The following is a 20,724-nucleotide window of genomic DNA, read 5'->3' as shown; positions in this document are numbered from 1 at the left end:
GGCACCTCTTGAGATTGTGGAAAACTTCCGTTTTCACCAAAAAAGACAGGAAGACGGTGAAACTATCCAGCAATTCATTGCAGCTTTACACAAACTAAGTATAAACTGCAAGATGGGCACGTACTTAAAAACAGCGTTGAGAAATCAGTTAGTGTTCGGCGTCGCTAACAAACGAATCCAGTCAAGACTCCTTGAGGTTAAGGACCTTACTTTCGACAAAGCGTGTCAAATTGCTCAAACCATGGAACTACCCGAGAAGGGTGGCGTACAACTCCAATCAAAGAAAACCCCGGAGGAGTGTCTGCAAATGGGAAAGAAAAAAAATAACAAGTTCAAGAGCCATCCGGAGAAAAAGAAGCAAAACTTCAAGACGGATAAGCGAAAACCGTTTACTAAAAATAATTTTTTGTACAAAAATGCGAACAACTCTAATATTATTTGTTACAGATGCGACGAACTGCACCTTGCGTCAAAGTGCTCGTTGAATAAAGATATTACTTGCCATTCTTGCGGCAAGAAGGGTCACCTCAGTAAAGTGTGTTTCTTCAATAACAACAAGGAAAATGTTCGTGCTATTGAGGACGTCTGCACAATTGAACACTTTGACAGACGCGGCAAGTTTGAAGTTACTTTATTGGTTAATAGAAAACTAATTACTTTTGAGGTGGACATAGGGTTAGGATAAACGCAATACACACGCACATTCGGGCCCGCACGGGGGACGGAGGAGATGTAAGAAGGTGAAAAGAGGGGAGTTAAGAGGCAGGGGCTAAGAAAAGTTTAATTGTAGAAAGAAGGTGAAAGAAGACGGAAGAGCGGACGGAAGGCGGGGTGGAGAAGCAGCTAGAGAGGAGGGAGGGGGAGGAAGCAGCGACGGAACACGGTGCGGCGCGGAGGAAGCAAGGAAGAGGGAAGGAGGGCGGAGGAGGAAACGGTGCAAGAGGAGAACAGCTGAGAAGAAGGGAGGAGGGGAAGAGAAGGTGGCAGCGGGGAGAGCGGGGAGATGGAGGAGTCAGGAAACCTGTTGAGGGTGCTGAGCACGATAGCAGAGGAGTTAGGGAGGATCAGAAGGGTGCTAGAGAGAAGGGAGGAAGGCAGAAAGAGCGGGGAGTACTGTGGAGGGAGGGCAGGAAAGCACGGGTGAAAGGAGCGAGCAGGGAGGCAGGACGGAAGAGGGAAAGAGCAGTAAGGAGGAGTGGTGGAAGGAGGAGAAGAGAAGAGAAGTCGCAGCATGGAGAGGGAAAAAAACGGAGGAAGCGGCGGCAGAAGAAAGGAGGGCGCCAAAGGGGGTTAACGAAGGCGGAGAAGAAGAGAGAAGGATAGTATGGGACAGAGCGGAGATGATCGGGAAGTGGGTGGAGGAGGAGGCAAGAAGAAGAGTAAGGGCGGCGGGGGCGAGAGGGGGGATGCCTGGGGGAGGAACGGAGAGGGAGGAAGATGGAGAAGGCGGAGAGGGTAGAACGTATGAAGAAAGGGGGAGGGTCACAGAAGGAGGTGGAGGGAAGAGAGAAAGAAGGAAGTAAGAAGTCGAGGAGCCTAAAGGAGAGAGTAAAGAGGCTGGAAGAGGAGAGGGAGCAAAGAGAGAGAAGAAAGAGGAATGTGGTCTGGAGGGAGCTAGACGGGAGAGACGCGGGAGAAAGGAGGGGTATGATGGAAAGGGTGGCAGAGAAGGTGCTAGGTAGAAGGTGCTAGGTAGAATGCCGAGAATTAGAAGGGTCTGGGAAAGAAGTGGGGAGGGAGGGAGAGAGGTACTGATAGTGGAGTTGGAGGATGAGAAGGAGAGAGCAGAGCTGTTGGAAAGATATGGGGTAATTAGGCAGAGGTGGGGCATAGGGGTGGACGAGGATTTGTCCATGGGGGAGAGAAAGATGAGGTGGAGGTTGCTGGAGAAGGCATGAGAAGAGAGAGACAAGGGAAGAAGAACGCGGGTGGAAAACATAAGAATATGGGTGGATGGAAAGGAGATTGTGTGAAACGATGATGAGGGGAAATAAGAGAAGTAAGGGTAGGGAGGGTTGGGAGTCGAAGAAGGGGGAGATGAGAAAAAGGTGAGGGGGAAAGGGAGGAGGTTATCCCTGTGTTACAGAGACGGGGACATAAAAAGGCGGAGAGCGAAGGAGTTGGAGCATGGAGAACGGAAAGAGGAAGTCCCAAGGAAGTCCAACAGAGGAAGTGGCCAGGGGAGGAAAAGGAGAGGCAGGGTCCGAAAAAGTGGGGGGTACTAGAATGTAAAGGGTCGCAAAAGGCCAGGTCGGGTATAAGGGGAGCTGGAATTGTAAAAGGTTGGGTACTGAAAAACGCCATTTTGGTATTAGAAGAAGTCGAATGTGTTATGTAAAGTTTTTTTTATGTATGCGGATAAGAGAGGAGCGGGCTGTAAAATTGCTGTAAAGGTTTGGTTACGTTCCTTATAAAAACTCCTTGCAAACCCTGAGGGGACAAGCAATAAAGATACATACATACATACAAACATTAAACATAGGCGCTATCTGCTAACTTGACGCTCGATAAATTTTGTTAATAACAAAAAATCTATTCTTTCCCAAATGTTTAAACAATTTTTTCAAACTTCCCCAAATGATTCCCAAATTATATAAAAAAAAAATAATTTAAAAATATTCAATTTGTCTGCTAACTCTACGGCGGTATGTTTCTCTGCTCGATCTCGATACGTTTTGCACATCGCTGCAAAGTGACCCTTTTTACAGCACTTTGTACACTCCTTGTTCCTAGCCTCTCGTCGGATTGTGCATGCCCACATCTGTAGCACTTGATACCACTGGAACCGGAACTGTCTGATTTTCTTCGTGCGTTCTCACTATTTGTTGTAATCCGTGCCACTACATTATTTCCCATAGCCTTTGTCTGAACTGATGCCGCCTCGAACGCCTGTGCAATCTTCATCGCCTCTTTTAGCTCGATGTCACCTTTTTCTAATATACGCTTTCTCACTTCCATTGAACGACCTTTCTCGATAATTTGATCGCAAATTTCTGTGTCCACCGAAGTGAATCTGCAATATTTTGCCTGCTGACGCAAACGTGTTACGAATTGACCGACCGTTTCGTCTTCTTTCTGCGCCATATTTCTAAAAAAATGCCGCTCGTACGTCGTGTTCAGTTTCGGCCTGAAGTAATATCCGTTAGTATCTTCTTTGTCTTGTTGTACGGATCTTCATTTCCTGTCACCACATCGCAGTCTGGAATAGCGTAGAATATGTCTTGTAGATCCATCCCGCCATAATGTAAGAGCATGGCTTTTTTCCTTTGTGTCTCGATTATATTTTTACTCAACAGAAAAAGCTCGAAGCCTCTGAGGCTATCTCTTCCATCTCGGATATATGCCATGTTGGTCCTCGTTCGGATTAAACGCTGCGATACTCGACTCGCCTGCCATGTGTGACGCCGACTTTATCAGTTTTTTATCAGTTTTCCCTCGTCGCCAATGTTATGCTTTGGATGGCCGGAATAACACATTAACAACACTACACGTAATTGAATACTTGTTGTTTAATATCAATTTTACTGCTTGCTGTCTCGTGCGTTAATGCTATGTTCCGTTACTCTCGCAACGCCATCTCACGCTTATTGGCTCACATACCTTTAAGGCTTATACATACGTAACAGATATCAAGTCCGACTGTACAACCGGTCCTACCAACAATGTGTCATTGAGCGAAAACCCGGAATCCGATTTGCAGGATCCGTCAAACACCACCCTCAATTTAATGGTAAATACTGGATTCCTTAACAACTGCGTGATGAGGCAAGTATACCATCTTCGAGTCTCCTATCTCTGATTCTTCAACTATTCGCATGTGATTTAGCTCTATGTACTCCCTGATGAATTGCGAATAGCCGTTTTTTAGTCGTTTATTATATCTAAAACGCCTTTCCAATTTATTGAATCTTGACAATGCCGCCTGCCGCGTTTCACCGATCTGTTGTATTCCATTGGGCTTTACCAGCAGCGTGACAATAAAACAACCTTCGTCGTTCCGTCTGACTGTGCGTAAGAAGTGCTCTTCACATTGACGCTCAATGGGTGACATAATGCTTTGCCTTGTAAATTCATTCTCGAGATGCCAAAATTTCGTTAATGCGTTATTAAGATTTACCTTGAGATGATCAGTCCTTGACAACATAACATTCACGGAGAAAGTTCTCGATTTCCTCTTGTCTTGAAGTCCGTTGCCGAGCCCTCCTGCAACTATCCATCCTAATTGTGTCTTCTGAATAGTAGGGCTTTTGACGGATGGTCTAATCTGCCCTACACACAATAATTGCCAAAATAGCTCAGCTCCTATTAGCATTTGCACATGAGACGACATGTTGAATTGTGTTTTTTGGAATATTTATTATTTCTTTATTTATGCGAAACAGAGGAATGGAATCTGTTATCCTATCTGTCACCAGGCATTGAATAACGGTTTGAAAGTTATTGTAACGGGATTTGAGCTTGATTGTTGCAACTTCATTTGAATTTGTAGGTATTTGATTAATTCCAACGATAGACATGTTGTGTTATTTAGTACGTATTCGCAATTTTGATACAAATTTCTGTGTAACTAAATTGGCTTGTGATCCGCTGTCAAGCAATACCCTACATCGTAGCTTGCTATTGTCGTTATCAAAAACATCGACCAAAGCAGTCGATAATAATACGTAATTATCATCAGTTTTATTCAGATTATGCGTCACCACTGCAGAGGTACTGGATAAATCCTTTGATGCTTGTGTAGTTTGCTCTTTGGCCGCAGGATCCTCATCACTTCGCTTGTTTAGATGAAGCAGCGTATTATGTTTTAGTCCACACGTCTTGCTGCTGCTGGATGCGCATTGCTTTGGTTAATGAGATTTCGACTTCAGACAGTTTGTGCATAGTTTTCGTTTTTTTACTTCAGCAACTCGCTGACCTGCAGGCAATTTAGTAAAAGATTGACAGAAGTAGATAGGGTGCTCTCCATTGCAATAACTACATTTCGAGGTCACCGATGCAACGCAATTAATAGCTGATTTGCGTGAGTTCAATTGATTCGACTTGTTAGACAATGTAGATGCATTTTTCTTATTAATTATGGACTCTAACGTTTCCCTGGTAGAAATTTTGACTGGGCGCTTGCATGGCACTGACCAGCGTGCCACACTGCCACTTCAGGAGCTGGCATGGCACGCTGGTAAGCGCCATCCGCGAAACGTCACGTTTTTTCCGCTAGCGCCACAGATCTGATGTGGTGCTGGCATGGCGCTAACATGGCGGCAGTAAGGTACTATCATAATGCAAACATGGGACTAGCGAGTTTTTAACGTGGCACGTGTATGGCGTTAACATGGCGCCAATAAGGTACAATTTCTAAATCCATATGATGCATTTATTTAAAGATTATTCATTTAATTAGTTATTTTTAACAGACTGTCAAATTGAACTAATAATATTTACTACTCCTAAATTAACTACTATCTCATAAATTAGGAAACATGAAAATAAATATGCATACAATGACAAACGTGACTCTATATCAACGAGATAAAGGAAGTGGTATTAAGTTCAATAGGGTATAAATAGGGGATAAAATGCCACCATTATAATTAAAAATAAAATACCTTATATTTGGCAAATAATCGCAGTCTTACATCGACAGTTTTACAATTATTAATTTTCTATGTTCCAGATAAAAACAAAAACTTTGTACTTCTTTTCACCTAACACTATAACTATAAGGCCTTTATTCGCCAGTACACTTAAATACATTCGAGCTCATCCTATCTTATTGTAAAAGTTCATGATAGAATTTCAGTGGTATACCCCAGTACAGAAATCGATAAAACGTCTCTGTACCTCACATTTCGTTCACGCGAAATGTTCACGGCAACCTCACCGAAAATGTGTTCCTCTTTCACATCGGCTCGTATCCGTCCGGGCTCGGGTCTCGGGTCTCGGCAGCCAGCAGCAGATAACGGCGCGATAACCACCAAAATTTTTACGTGCCAACGCCGGAAAATGACCGCGAAAATGCGCTCGATAGAGGAATCGATGACGTGCGACGCGCCCCTCCCAAGCGCGCGGCCCTTCGGCGCGATAGCGCGGGCCAATTAGGGACGGGCTCGTAGGCCCGCGTTATATCCCCGCGCAGTGCTGTCAGCAGCAGATTCTGCGGGGATGCCCTATGGCCCCTCGCTCTCGCAGCGGCCTCCAGGGATTTTTAGGCAGCGATCGGGACACGTTGATTCCTCCATGAACCTCCCTTGCGGCCCGGGGATGGTGGCCAGCCGGCCCGGAGTCCGGTTTGTAGTAGGGGTTAGCCGGAGAAATTCGTTCTCTCCCGGCGCCGGGGCTCTGCTGTATCCAGCTCCGTCCGCTACCGCGTCACGCGCCGTGCGCGTGTTTTCCTGCACCCCTTGATCTTGTTCGGCGGCCCGCGAGCTCCGCTAACAACCGCTTCCGTTTCGATATATATATATATATATATATATATATATACCTATGTATATATGGGCGTGTGTGTATGTATGTGTCAATTCAAAGTTAACATAATACTTTTATCCATATTTTTTTCTTGTTTCGTAATTATTAAACGAAATTTGTATAGCTTTATGTTTACATTACCGCACTGTTTCGACTCGTGCGTGGAATCCGTCGCACAGATGATGCGCGCGCAATGGGCCACTTTCCACGCACTTTGTAATATAAAATAGGGTGTGTAACACGTGCGCGGGTTGAGAATTGGACACTCGTGCGGGAGATCGCACTCGTGTCCAGTTCTCAACTTCCCGCACTTGTTACACAAATAACTATTATATAGATATATATTGGCATAGATATACGCGGTTTACGACGACTTCATTGCTTACGATCACGATCAAAGCGTTACGATAGATGTAGTTGTAGCCTATCAGTTCTTCTAAAACTAATTAGCGCCCAATTTAATTATTTATTATTTATTGCCGAACCAAATTATTTATTTACCATTTATTTATTATTATTTATTATTTATTATTATTTATTATTATTTATTATTATTTATTATTATTTATTATTATTTATTATTATTTATTATTATTTATTATCATTTATTGCCAGATAAATTAGTAGAGCCCTGCCAGCCGAAGGACCTCGGCCGCGGCAGTTGAAGGATAAAATAATCCTGTCTCAATTTTAACGTACATGTTAATAATAATTTCTAAAACAATTAAGAAGTCGATCTAGAAGCCAAAGAGAAGAATCTCGACAGCACCTAATGTGGCGCAAGTGTGGATCGCATTAGAAACACAGTCAAATCCAGACCTGCGCCCGTTCAATTTTATGTAAATGCCATATTAGGCGCGGACATGGCCCTGATATGGCTCTTTCCAGTTTTTTACGATAAGGCTGTGGCATGGCAAACTTGCATGGCGCTAACAAGTGTCGTGGCGCTGGCAAGGCAATTGACACTTTTTTATTAAAAATTCTATCAATTGTTCGAGACGCGGTAACTTATGACCCGACAGCGTATTTTCCCAGTCGCGAAATGTTACAGGATCGAGCTTATTTGCTAAAATGTGCACAATTAAATCGTTCCAACTGTCTACGGGACGCCTAAGAGCCTTTAATGCGTTAATATGTTTCGTAGTTACATTAAGTAATTGTCACAATTCTGTATAATTTTCTTTCTTTATACAGGGAATCTCTAATATTGATTAAATATGTATACCTGTACAATTACGCGCAGCTTATCATAACGATTCTCTAATATATTCCATGCTACTTGAACATTTTGCTCTGATAATTCTAACAATTCGATTGCATCGGCTGGATCGCCAGATAAGGAGGATCTTAAATATTGAAATTTCTCTATATCCGTCAATCTCGTGTTATTGGTAATTATTGCATGAAACATTTGCGAGAACAGAGTCCATTCCTGATATTTGCCAGAAAAAACTGGTACATTTAGCTTGGGAAGACGTATGTGTGAATTGTTATGCTGTTGTTGCGATGCATTAACATTGAAGGCTGCTGCGTTTGATTGCGACATCCGTATTGAGCAGGCATTATCTATTAAATATTGCATTTGTGCTTTTAATTCAAAAAAGGATGTTTCAAAGGCCTCAGGCTCGTTAGTGTCATTCTTCTCTAAAACTTCGATTTGCGATTAAATTTCGTCGTATTCACTCCAGTAAATATCTAACTTGTCATTACGAACCTTTACTTGTTCAATCATTTCATTGCTTATGTCCGGGGTGCTCCTTACAGCATCGACATATCCCTTTATACGTGTGCAAGAAACCTCAGGGTGCCATTACATGGAGCATGGAGCGCGGAAACGCGGAACCGCGGAAGCGCGGAAGACAAATTTTAAATTTACTAGATTTCCGTCGATCCGTTCCGTCTGTTTTGAATGCCTTATATTACATGGAGCATATTTTGAGCGGAAAAGCGGAACGGAGAATTATAAAATATTAATTTTTAACGGTATTTATTGATTAAAATGCTTGTATTTAATAGATAAGCTGAAAAGATAATGTTGGAGGTCGAAATAAACTTGCGGCTACTATTAATTATAGTTTAATGACAAACGTAAAAATAAAGGTATAAATGGTGAAGTGTGCGACTGAGTATCTTAGCGCGTGCGGTACCCAGGACGAGTCTCGTCTATCTGAGGTATATAATGGTGAGTGTCTCGAAGCCCTACGCCTTACATGAGTACCAACGCCGTATAACTAAACTTTGTGTTGACTTTCGCATGACCAATATAAACATAGTAGTAATTGTATCTAGATCGGTTTGTTATCATACGGACTACCTTACATTCTTCTCCTACAAATCGATCTTACATGTTTAACGCATTAATCAATATTATATTGTAGGTATAATAGACATTTGTTTACAGCTCCAATCGAGTTTCTCTCTAGACACTGCTTTCGTAAAGCAATCGGCAATCATTTTGTCTGTGTTTAGGTATAATACTTTAAAGTCGCCTCTCTCTATTTCATCGCGTACAAAGTGGTATTTTAAGTTAACATGTCGAGTTCTCTTAGATGAACTGGCATTATTGAATCGCAGCTTGGTTATCGCTATATACATTAATCGGCGTATTAAGGTATTCCTCACATTTCAATTCTCTTAGTATATTTCGTATCCACATCGTGTCCTTAACTACTTCAACTATTGCATACAGTTCTACTTCGCATGTAGAGTTCCCTACAGTTCGCTGTTTGTTACATCGCCACGATATAAGCGAATTACCTATGAAAATAGCTCCTCCTGAAAAAGACTTTCCTTTTTCACCGTTACCCCAGCTTGCATCCGAATATGCTTTTAGTGTTCCGAACTCTTTATCATATGATAGCCGTTTATCTATAGTTCCGCTCAAATAGCGCAAAACTCTTTTACCTATAGAATAATGTCGTTTTTCAGGACAATGGTTGTATTGTGATAGGTAAGACGTTACATAAGCTATATCTGGCCTTGTTCGGTTAGCTAAATATAATAATTCTCCAATTAATTCTTGATATGTGTTAATATCACATTCTTCTTTTAACTCATCAGATATCCTATCTTCTCCCGGTACAATTGGCGTATTTATAGGCTTACATTCTAACATTCCATGTTTACTTAACAAATTCTTAATATATTCTCTTTGGTTTAAGTGTATCCCTACGTCATCGCTTTCTACTTGTATACCGAGAAAATGTTTTTGATGTAGTTGTCTCATTAACATGAAAACTTTTCCGAAGTGAACTTAATATTCTATCGCAGATCTTACTGTTATTATCAAGAGTAGTGAAATCATCGACATATGCACCGAGTACAAAGAAACACTCCTCATCTGGTTTATAAAAAATGCAACTCTCTGATGCTAATGGTACAAATCCATTTTTTGATAATTCTTCTTTTAATGTGTAATACCAGTTTCTTTCAGATTGTAGCCGTCCATACAAACTTCTTTTAAGTCTGCAAACATTTCCTGCCCCAAATCTGTTTTCAAATGCAGGAGGCACTTCCAAGTACACGGTTTCCTCTAATTCGCTATTCAAATAAGCTGTTTTTACGTCAAAAAATCTCACATTCAGACCCTTCTTAGCTGCTATTGCTATTAATGTTCTCCATGCTTCTATACTTATCACCGGTGAGTATGACTCTTTATAATCGATATTTTTCACCTGATTGTATCCCGCTGCAACTAGTCTCGCTTTAAATTTTACACTGTCTTTTTCTCTATCATTCTTAGTACTAAAGACCCACTTACTCTTAACTATCTTTACGTTATTAAGACGCTTAACTATCTCCCATACATGATTATCTTCTACATGATTATCGACTTAATCTCATCTTCCATTGCTTCTAACCAATATTTCGAATTCGTATCTTTACATGCCTCATGATGATTACGTGGTATATGTATATGTATACTTTCCGCTACTTGAACTTGATGTTTATCCTGTAATCTTTGAGAGCGCCTTACGCCTTCTTCTACCAGACGTTCTTCGTTTTCTTTTACATACTCCTGTTTTTGTCTTAGAATCTCCTCTCGCGTACTACCTTTCGGCCTACCTACTTTGCGCTCATTTATATCGCGATCTCCATCCGCGTTCAATTGTAAATTACCTTGGTTTATTATATTAGGCTCATCAGTAACATCCTCGTCGTCGTCCGCGTTTTGTTCGTCGAAGTCTGTATCTTTCTCTACGTCATTATTATCGACCGCGTTACTATCATTTACAAGGTCTTCGATATTCCACCCTTCATATTTATCTTCGATTTTGCGATTATTTAAATAACAACTACCTTTCAGACTCTCGTTAAAGATTACGTTGCGGTTCTCGACGACCTGTCTATGCTCAATGTCATACAACCGATAGCCTATACGTTCTCGTGAATATCCCACCATTATCGCTTTTCTACCGCTAGGTTGTAATTTATTACGCGCATTCTTTGGAGTATGATAATACGCGATGCACCCAAAAGTTCTCAAATATTTAAGGTAAGGCATTTTGCCTTTCCATAGCTCATATGGAGTCACGTCCTTATTTTTTTTAGGAGTTAACTTAGCCGTTTGGGTAACATATGCGACGGCTTCGGCCCAAAAATACAACGGTAGATTACCTTCATATAATAACGTACGCGCGCGTTCAAGGAGTACTCGGTTTTCTCTTTCTACTTTCCCATTACTTTCTGGGTTATATGGAACAGTTTTTTGATGTTCTATACCTGCTCTATTAGTATATTCTTTAAATTCGTTATTGATAAATTCGGTACCATTATCGGTACGAATCCGTTTTATTTTCTTACCTAATATATTCTCGTATCTCTCTTTGAAAATCTTAAACTTAATAAACGCTTCATTTTTGTGTTTCAAAAATAAGTAAAGTACATACTACTATAGTCATCGATTATTAATAATATATACCGCGCGCCCCCTAATGATTTTACTGGCATAGGCCCACAAAGGTCCATATGTAATAGTTCTAATGGTTGAGTACTTTGATCGTACGGCACTGGTTTATGCGGTTTCCTAGATAACTTGCAAGTTTGACACGCATCGCACGTAACATGTTTTATGTTGCTACTTACTCCTATCGCAATATTTTTCTTTACCAATCTCTGCATGTATTCCTTGTTTATGTGACCCAGTCTACGGTGCCATAAATCATCGATATTTCTTGAGCCGTTGTATTAACAATACTATTACCTGCTCCAGCGCTGTAACATTCATAATTATTATTAGCACCTGACCATGGAGTTATGTTAATTACGAAATGATCATTCACTCGCTCTCCTACCGCGATGATTTCACTACTATCCTTTTTACTGATTTTTACTTCGTGATCTATAAAATTAACTTCTAATTCATGGTCCATTAATTTCATTACAGACAGCAAATTATTACGCAAATTAGGAACATATACAACATCGTGATTATTACATAATTTGGTATATCCTTATTATTTCGCACTTTAAGTTTTATGGAGCCTATTTCTTTTGACTTTATGATATTTTGTCGACCGGCTAAATAAACTTTACCATTAATCGATTTAAACGTTACAAAATTCTTCTTATCATTAGTCATATGCGACGTACAACCACTGTCTATAATCCAATCGTTATATTTAAGTTTCGGACATGTATTAACGTTAAAGGTCTGAAAATTAACGGCATCTACCTTTTGCTCCGATACGCATTCCGTTCTCTTACAGTTGTTGTTACCTTTACTATCGTTCATGTGTTTACCACGATTTTCGGGGGTTTGACCTTGTCTGTCCTTTCGATGGTAACAGTCTTTCGCCACGTGACCCAACTTCCCGCAAACAAAGCATTTCTTCTTATTGTTGTATTTCTTCTTACGATCACGTGCCATGTACGTCTTCTCCTGACTTTCTCCTACATTCTTCTTCTGCAGGTCCCTTTCTTTCTCCTTGAAGATTTCCTGGACTTTGTCTAACCTCTTTTCCCTCTGAGTTTTTAGGATCTCACGGGTTTGACTGAATCTGTAATGAAGTCCCCTGACGACGTTGTAAACCAGCTGACGATCGGATACGTGTAAACCGGCTGCATTGCACTTTACCGCTAATCCTCGTGCACGGCTTATGTACTCGCTGACCATTTCGTCATCCGTCATTCTGATGTTCCGGAGTTCCTCTCCAGCATCAATCGCTCGGTCTTCCGCTGGTCCCGTGTACGCGTCGAGTATTACATTCCATAATTGTTTCGCACTATATACGGTAGCGAACTGCAATACTTGTTCGTCACTTAACGATAGTCGTATGCACGCTACGGCGTCAACATTTTTCTCGTCCCATTCCGCTTGCTCTCTCTTCATATCGTCTCCCACTGGCCTATCATTGTGTATGGCACTCAGCAGTCTTTTTAACTGCAAGACGGATCCCATTTTAACTCGCCAGTGGAAATAGTTGTCTCCCCTCAGCAACGGGATTGTGGGCAAGGCCGTTTTGTCCGCCATTTCTCCTTCACTCACGTTCCTCGTACGTTGTCTTTTCTTAGCCTCGTTTCGATAAACTGGGATTGCTTTTTACAAGCACGCTCTGCTACCAATTGTTGGAGGTCGAAATAAACTTGCGGCTACTATTAATTATAGTTTAATGACAAACGTAAAAATAAAGGTATAAATGGTGAAGTGTGCGACTGATGAGTATCTTAGCGCGTGCGGTACCCAGGACGAGTCTCGTCTATCTGAGGTATATAATGGTGAGCGTCTCGAAGCCCTACGCCTTACATGAGTACCAACGCCGTATAATTAAACTTTGTGTTGACTTTTGCATGACCAATATAAACATAGAAGTAATTGTATCTAGATCGGTTTGTTATCATACGGACTACCTTACAGATAAGCATATATTAATAAAAATTGCAATGAATTAAGTGAACACAATTTTAAGAAATGAATACAAATGTCTATTTGTCACTGTACTGTTCCGCTTTTCCGCGCAAATTGTGCTCCATGTAATATAAGGAGAAACAAGCTCGCGGAACGAACGCGTCAAAATCCGTTGTCAACGCGGATACAGTATACTCCATCAAATTTCGGAGCTGTCTAATCACATTAAAAAAGAAAGCTTTTACATACTTCGATTACTTTAATATTTTATAAAAGTGGCAGTATAATATTATAGATCCAAACATCATGTTGATGGTTATTATGAAGTATCTTATGCAAGCCAGGGTACATTACATACACGATAATAGCAGATTCCGCTTTTCCGTTCAAACGTGCGGGACTCAACTCGCGGAAACGCGGAATCTATAGTTACTATTCTGTTCCGCGCTTCCGCGTTTCCGCGTTTCCGCGCTCCATGTAATGGCACCCTCAATGTTCTTCGCTTAATTTTTAACGCGTCTAAGTCCATTTTGCTAACCTATCGAATTCGAATTGCCACTGCTGACAACTGTATAAATTTTCGTAATATCGACAATACCGTACGCGACTATAATAGTAACGTTTTACCTGTGTTAACGCTAACGCTATTATAATTATAATTGTAACCAGTTGTTTCGCTTTGTGGTGGCGACGCTTCCGTCCTCGGGTTGCCGACGTCTCTGCCCTTGGGTTGCCGACGTCTCTGTTCTTGGGTTGCTCTTGGTTTGCCGACGTCTCTGCTCTTGGGTTGCCCTTGGTTTACCGGCGTCTCGTATAAAACGATGTTCCCGTGATAATTGCTGCGGTTACTATGCTGAGATGTGGCATCGTATGCGCCAACGCCCTTTGATCGTAATGTACGATTGCTCGTAGTTAGGTTAGGTGTAATTGTTCGTGATATGCCCGCTTGCGAATATCCGCAGCAAGCCCCAATGATATTGCAATTGCGATTGTGCGCTTGGTTGCTCGCGCGGTGCCCGATTACGTCTGAGAATGCTTTCGTATTTCGTAGCTCGCCCAATCGACTGCTGCCGGCAGATCCGGCTTGAAGGACCAATTTTGTATGTGCGAGCTCTTGCGAATTTACTTTTGCTCGCACGAAAGGAACTGTGTCACAGCACCTGTTTACTTCCGAAATAATAACTCACTCGTATGTAATTAAAAATGATTGCCTCTATTGTCTGCAAACCCGCGTACGTTTTTGGACGTGGCACCGTGACCGTGTCGTCTATCGATCGAATAATCGATTCTTCGCAATACTAACAGAGCGCCCTCATGAACGGCAGCGAATCAGAGCGCAGCCAAGTCGGGTTTACAACGCGTAAAGAGCGGGAAAGATAAATTTTCGAAACTTACAATTAACGATAACGATACAACGGGGGATAAAAAGTTATTAACAATATTATCAACAAAAAATGTGATTTTTTTATATTTTTTCTCCAATATCTCGAAAACTAAGCAAGATAGGATTGGATAGGATAACCAACTAAACGTATCTTTTTTATAGACCGTAAAATTATCTACAATAATGATCTGAACAACATTTATCGTCAAGTCAGTCGTTTAACTTGCACGCGCCGTCAAACTCCAAGACTCGGATCCTGAAAACCCTCGATTTCGTCGTTTTTTATGTTGCGCCGTTGATTTTTTTCCGTCATTTAAAATAAAATTAAAAATCCCCAAAAAATCACACATTATCTGAGAACTACAAAGAATACTTTTCATGGTGCAACCGATTTTTTAGACCATTTTTCTTTAGTTTGTAGCTCCCATACAGCACAGATTCTTGCAGAAAACTTCCAGAAAGGTTTCAAAAACATTTCAACCTTTCACATTTCATGTGCAACATCTCTGAAAGAATTCAGCAATATGTCATATAAAATGTTGCAATAGAAGTGTTTTTTAAACCTTTCACATGAAGATAATTTTTCAAAACTTTTAGTTGAGTTATCTCTGAATCGTTTCACATGAAATAATTTTATAAATCTTTCGGTTGAGCTGTTTCTAAAACCTTTCTCACGCAATAAATTTGAAAACGTTCAGTTGATTTATTTCTGAATTGTTTCATATGAAATGATTTTGTAAACCTTTCAGTTGAGCTGTTTCTGAAACCTTTCTCACGCAATAAATTTGAAAACTTTTAGTTGATTTATTTCTGAATTGTTTCATATGAAATGATTTTGTAAACCTTCCAGTTGTTTCTGAAACCTTTCTCACGCAATGAAAATTTTTAATTAAGTTATTTCGGAAACATTTCATAAAATATAATTTTGCAAACCTTTCAGTTGAGTTTTCGATGAAACTTTATACACATCTAGGAGAAGTAAATAGACGAATTTAGAAATTTTTAATTGCAGCCCTAAAAACCACACCCATCATCATATGTAGGGCTTTTTGCTTTTCTCAGATATAAATTATTAATATTATATTATGTAATGATATACAAATCTTTTATATTAACCCGTTGTGGTCACACCTCCTAAAAATAACGTAGTGGTCACATGGGGTCCAATGGACCCCACAACAGTTGCCATTTGCGTTCTTTTTGATGTATGTACTCAAACCTTGAACTGGAATTTAGTTTATGACTTCCTCTTTATAATCCAATAATTTAAAAAAATTTTTTATGTTAAAAAAACGCGAGAAAAAAATTTTTTTCTTCGAGAAATTTGACTTTTTTACAAAAATATTTATCAAAATTTTTTAAAATAAAGCAAAAAAACTTCCTGCGTTTTACTCTCAAAATAGTATACTTTTAAGGAAAAAAAAAGCCTGGGGTCCACTGGACCCCATGTGACCACAACGGGTTAATATTTATAATATATCAATTGTTGTTGCGTTGTTTTTAATATTTGCCAGTTAATAAATTTCAAATTTTTGAACACTAAAGATGCTTATATACGATATGAACATAAGCTAGAAGGAATTAAGCATCAGAACCAGAGGATCGTCACTAGCCCGTTCGATCATGGAAGTCAAGCAACTTTAAGTGCGGTTACTACTTGGATGGGTGACCGCCCGAATAAAAAAAAATACGGCAATATATTTCGGAAACCTTTTAACACACTTTCTCAGAAAGGTTTCAAGTGCGAGAATTGCGGACATTTTGCTATTCCAGAGCTGTCTCAGAGATGTTGCAGAAACATTTTGAAATATTTATGACATGTTTCAACTCCATCAGATGAAACATTTTTTAAATATCTCTGAAAGGTTTCAGATATATTTTGGTAACCTTTCAGCACGGTTTCAGAAAGGTTTCAAGTGCAAGAATCGCGGACATTTTGCTATTCCAGAGATGTCTCAGAGCTGTTGCAGAAACATTTTGAAATATTTATGAGATGTTTCAATCTATCGAATGAAACATTTTTTAGATATTTCTGAAACAAATGAATTTTAAGGCCTGAAAATAGCGAAAAACTAAAACTATTCCAAAAAGTCAAAATTTTTTACTTACATATATAGTTACAAACTAAAGAAAAATCCTTTTTTAAAAAGGAGATGTGAAGTTTATTGTTGTCGCTTTTCCGCGATGCTGATTGGTTTTCTTGCTGCGCTTACTTCATTTGCAGCTGTCATTGTATATTTTGACAGTTGTGTATAATAGGGTTAATAGTGAAATGTTAAAGATAAATAGCGCGCGCGTAGCGCGCGTCTGTAGTGTCTAGTGATCTAAAAAATCGATTGCACCATGAAAGGTATTTTTTGTAGTTCTCAGATAATGTGATTTTTTGGGGATTTTTAAATCTATTTTGAATGACGGAAAAAAATCATCGGCGCAACAAAAAAGAAACGACGAAATCGAGGGTTTTCGGGATCCGAGTCTCGGAGTTTGACGGCGCGTACAAGCTAAACGACTGACTTGACGATAAGTGTTGTTCAAATTATTGTAGATAATTTTATGCTCTACAAAAAAGGTATGTATAGTTAGTTACCCTATTTTACTTAGTTTTCGAAATATTTGAGAAAAAATAAAAAGAATCGCATTTTTTGTTGATAATATTGTTAATAACTTTTTATTCCCTGTTAATTTTGCGAAGCAAAATAAATCCCACTTATAGCACCTCAAGTCAAAGCGATTCATGGTGGTTGCAACCTGGGAATATTAATTGGAAGGTTCGATGTCTAATATGACTGACCTATCGCACATATCTCTTTACATGTTTGCACCGCATTACTGAAAAAAAAAAAAGAAAAACAATATGTTAAAAATATTCGTTTCGATTATTCATCTTTTAAATAATGCCAATTATATAAAACACAACTAATTGTCACTTTTTTTTAATGCACGTTGAAATATCATCTATCGAACAATTATGCGCTTCCAAGATTTGAACTGAAATATTGGTCGCGCTCAGAGCGCGACCCTAAACCCATCTATCGGCAAAAACTGCACGGACTTATTGGTCACGTTCAGCAGACCAAGCCGCTCAGTAGCAGCCGAACGTGATTGGCTTTTAAAACCAATCAACGCAGAGTGTTGATAAGACGAACTCAACAGTTGTGTCTGCTGAACGCGGCTATTGATCAACCTAATATTTTGATGCCGGGGGTTTACAATTTAAAAATGTTGATGATTTTTAGAAATGTAAATAATTATAATTGTTTTACTCAAAATTTTGTAAATTTAAAAATATAAAAATATCTGATTTGTTACATTTTCTATGTAAGAAACCCCCTTAATCTAGAATAAGCAATGCTTTTAAAATCTTCTTTGTTTTCTAATAGTCTAATTAGTTGTAACATTATCTACAGTTATAAATTAAATTCTATTTATCATCTTTTTTTATCCAGAAAATAATTAAAAAAGAAATTGTTTTGTGAGGTTAAGATATTTATCTTAGGATTAAAAATAAAATTAAGTATGTTATAAATAAGTTAATTCTGTCTCTCTAACTTCAATCTGCTTCTAATATATCTTATTAATAACCTGATGCCTTATTATTATATGTATTAAACTGTATGCATACGTATACTATAATGGAAACTATTATTTATGATTGTTTCTTATTTTGAAGATATTATGCGCACGCGCATTTTGGATCTTTATATTATTTAGTATATTTTATTATATTATATTTAATTATTGCAATTAAACTTTTAAATGTTTCTAAAGTGAATGTGTAGCTCTATAAAAGTGTATATTGTCATATATGGTATACACTGACAAGGATAGGATTAATTTTATTTTACTTAATTAGAACAAATTACTGGACTTATAATTAGTCTTATTTGCAATATTATTTTGTATTAATTTATAATTTAATTGATTAGTTATTTATCGCTATTATTATTACGTATACAGTTGAAAGTTTCTATTTGTTCGCGAAATCGCTGATTAATCCCGGCGATGGAAGCGGGATGAGAAGGACGCGCGTGGAAGGTGTTAACAAATTATTTCTTTATTTTTTGTGTAACTCAGAGCACAGTTTGAGCCGTCTTTAATGCGTTAAAAATGTACAATCTGACCTGAGAAACAATGAACGGTGAATAAATGAGAAGTCTTTAGATTGTCCGTGAGTACGAGAGACAATTATATTAATTGCCCTCCTCGTGGTGATTAGCCCGTGAGCCGGTGAGACACGTGGCGGTCAGCACTCGCGCACGTGTGAGCCTGATTTGTCGTGTCGATGTACCAGAGCTGGATGAGCGGTCTCTTTACACGTTAGTAAAGTATCTCGGCAGCTTCAATCACTGCGGTGGGCACTTCAATTCGCTGTAACACTCGAATGATACACAGAGCACACTTCCTACGTCTGGTCACCGCGCGGCCATTTGTACGACTGTGTTTGTCGCGAGGAATACGTTGGCGATGAGCGCGCCCGTGCTTGCGCAAACTGCCGCGTCGCTCCGGCCGGTCGTATCCGATCGATGCTGCCATCTGATCGGATGGCGCAACGTGAACGGAATCTCGAACACTATTGTTAGCGGATTTTCTTTACTATATATTGAGCATTATCATTTTAATGCCTATTTAATAATAATATTTTATACTTTTATATATCTAGTAGATATATTAGATAGATTGTAGTCAATATTTATAAATATTATTTTAACTACAATTATAGAGTGATTCCGTAAGTAAATAAAAATACAAGTATAATTTATAATTGTATAATTTGTATAATAATTTGTATAAAAATTTATTTAAAAGGAAAATCTATTTTTTTTTTAATAATCCCTTTGTAGACGAATGCAATTATTCTATTGTTACTAGTTTATGGATGCTTTTAACATAAAATTTCTTATGTTGATGTCTGAACTATTCTTACATCGCATTTTTTATTGTCATTGTTAAATTTTGCTCTCTAAAACAGATTTCAGAGCAATATATAGGTGATAATCATTAGATACTATATCAAGGTTATGGATTGCATGAGAACCTTTCAACCAAATGATAATCATTAGATACTATATCAAGGTTATGGATTGGATGAGAACCTTTTAACCAAATCAAATTGTTTATTGTATTAATTGAGCTGTGTGAAATTGGACATTGTCATTGTTGTATCTCTTACTTAGAAGGAACGGCTGATTCACTAAAACGAGCTATGACAAAACTTTCTTTATTCTGAGTGTACGTTACGGTACAATACAATGCAAACGATACAGACGGAACTGCTACCACCACCAGTGGAGAGATGTAAGAATAGCGGGAAGACTCTGATTGGCTGAGAAAGTGTATATGTGTGTGACAGTATCTGTGTATGATGGTAGGTTCAAAACATAACATTTCCTCCTTTTTATTAAGAAAACTTGTTAAGTTACTTGAGGAAAACCTATCAGGGGGATGGCAGTTATGTATTGATCTCCAACGGAAAACTGGGGATGAGGCGGTTCTATATTGTATTGCGTTGCCTTCAGACGTTGCTGCGCTCGTAGAGGAGTTCCTAAAGCCGTGATTGGAGTCGGAGTTCTTTGGTGTGGCGATGGAGAAGTAAGCGCTTCTGAATTCCTCGTTACCACAAGTGTATGAGCTCTCGGGTGTCTGGATAAAATCACACGTGACGGGATCGACGGCTTTCCTCTTCATTGTCCACAACCGGTGATGCAAGATCATTAGATTGTTCTCTGTCGTCCTGTTTTCTGAATGTTCTCGAATTTGGTCGACATGGCGTTTAAACCACTCGTGAGTGACTCTTGCAAAGACGTCGTCAGGACAAACAAGGTCCAAACGTGTCCGCAGTGTTCGACCCAGAAAGAGCTACGATGGCGATTGCCTCATAGATGAATGTGATGCAATACGGTATTGATTCAGGGGGCCTATTACGTATCTTGAAACAAGGTAAAAATGCGAAAAGTAAACAGATTTACTAGATTTTGACCAATGAAATCGTAGATACTCTAGTGAAATCTCTCACTTTTCGCATTTTTAC

General features: G+C 39.2%; 2 protein-coding genes and 1 long non-coding RNA gene across 8 annotated transcripts in view; 2 read left to right on the top strand and 1 right to left on the bottom strand.

The window, feature by feature from the left end:
• Positions 1-20,724, top strand: part of Shab (Shaker cognate b) — a 651,715-nt gene that overhangs the window by 128,620 nt on the left and 502,371 nt on the right. The gene's annotated exons all lie outside the window — the stretch shown is intronic.
• Positions 1,466-20,724, top strand: part of LOC139819827 (uncharacterized) — a 34,230-nt gene continuing 14,971 nt past the window's right edge. The window contains exon 1 of the long non-coding RNA XR_011733826.1: positions 1,466-3,490. This is a non-coding gene — a long non-coding RNA (uncharacterized lncRNA). The remainder of the gene's footprint in view (positions 3,491-20,724) is intronic.
• LOC139819816 (uncharacterized) lies at positions 10,719-19,447 on the bottom strand. The gene is made up of 2 exons (XM_071789564.1): positions 15,560-19,447; positions 10,719-15,463 (listed from the first exon to the last, which is right to left on the bottom strand). The coding sequence occupies exon 2, from the start codon at positions 12,935-12,937 to the stop codon at positions 11,846-11,848; it is 1,092 nt and encodes a 363-aa protein (XP_071645665.1). The 5' UTR covers positions 12,938-15,463; positions 15,560-19,447; the 3' UTR covers positions 10,719-11,845.

Source organism: Temnothorax longispinosus, chromosome 9 (genome assembly GCF_030848805.1).
Source record: "Temnothorax longispinosus isolate EJ_2023e chromosome 9, Tlon_JGU_v1, whole genome shotgun sequence".
In the NCBI taxonomy this organism is placed as follows: Eukaryota; Metazoa; Arthropoda; class Insecta; order Hymenoptera; family Formicidae; genus Temnothorax; species Temnothorax longispinosus.
The sequence above is the reverse complement of the archived record's forward strand: the minus strand, read 5'-3'. Positions and strand labels throughout refer to the sequence as shown.

Bases quoted from the DNA above. Each gene is read 5' to 3' on its own strand.
- LOC139819816 (XM_071789564.1), bottom strand. From the start codon at position 12,937: ATGGCGGACAAAACGGCCTTGCCCACAATCCCGTTGCTGAGGGGAGAC.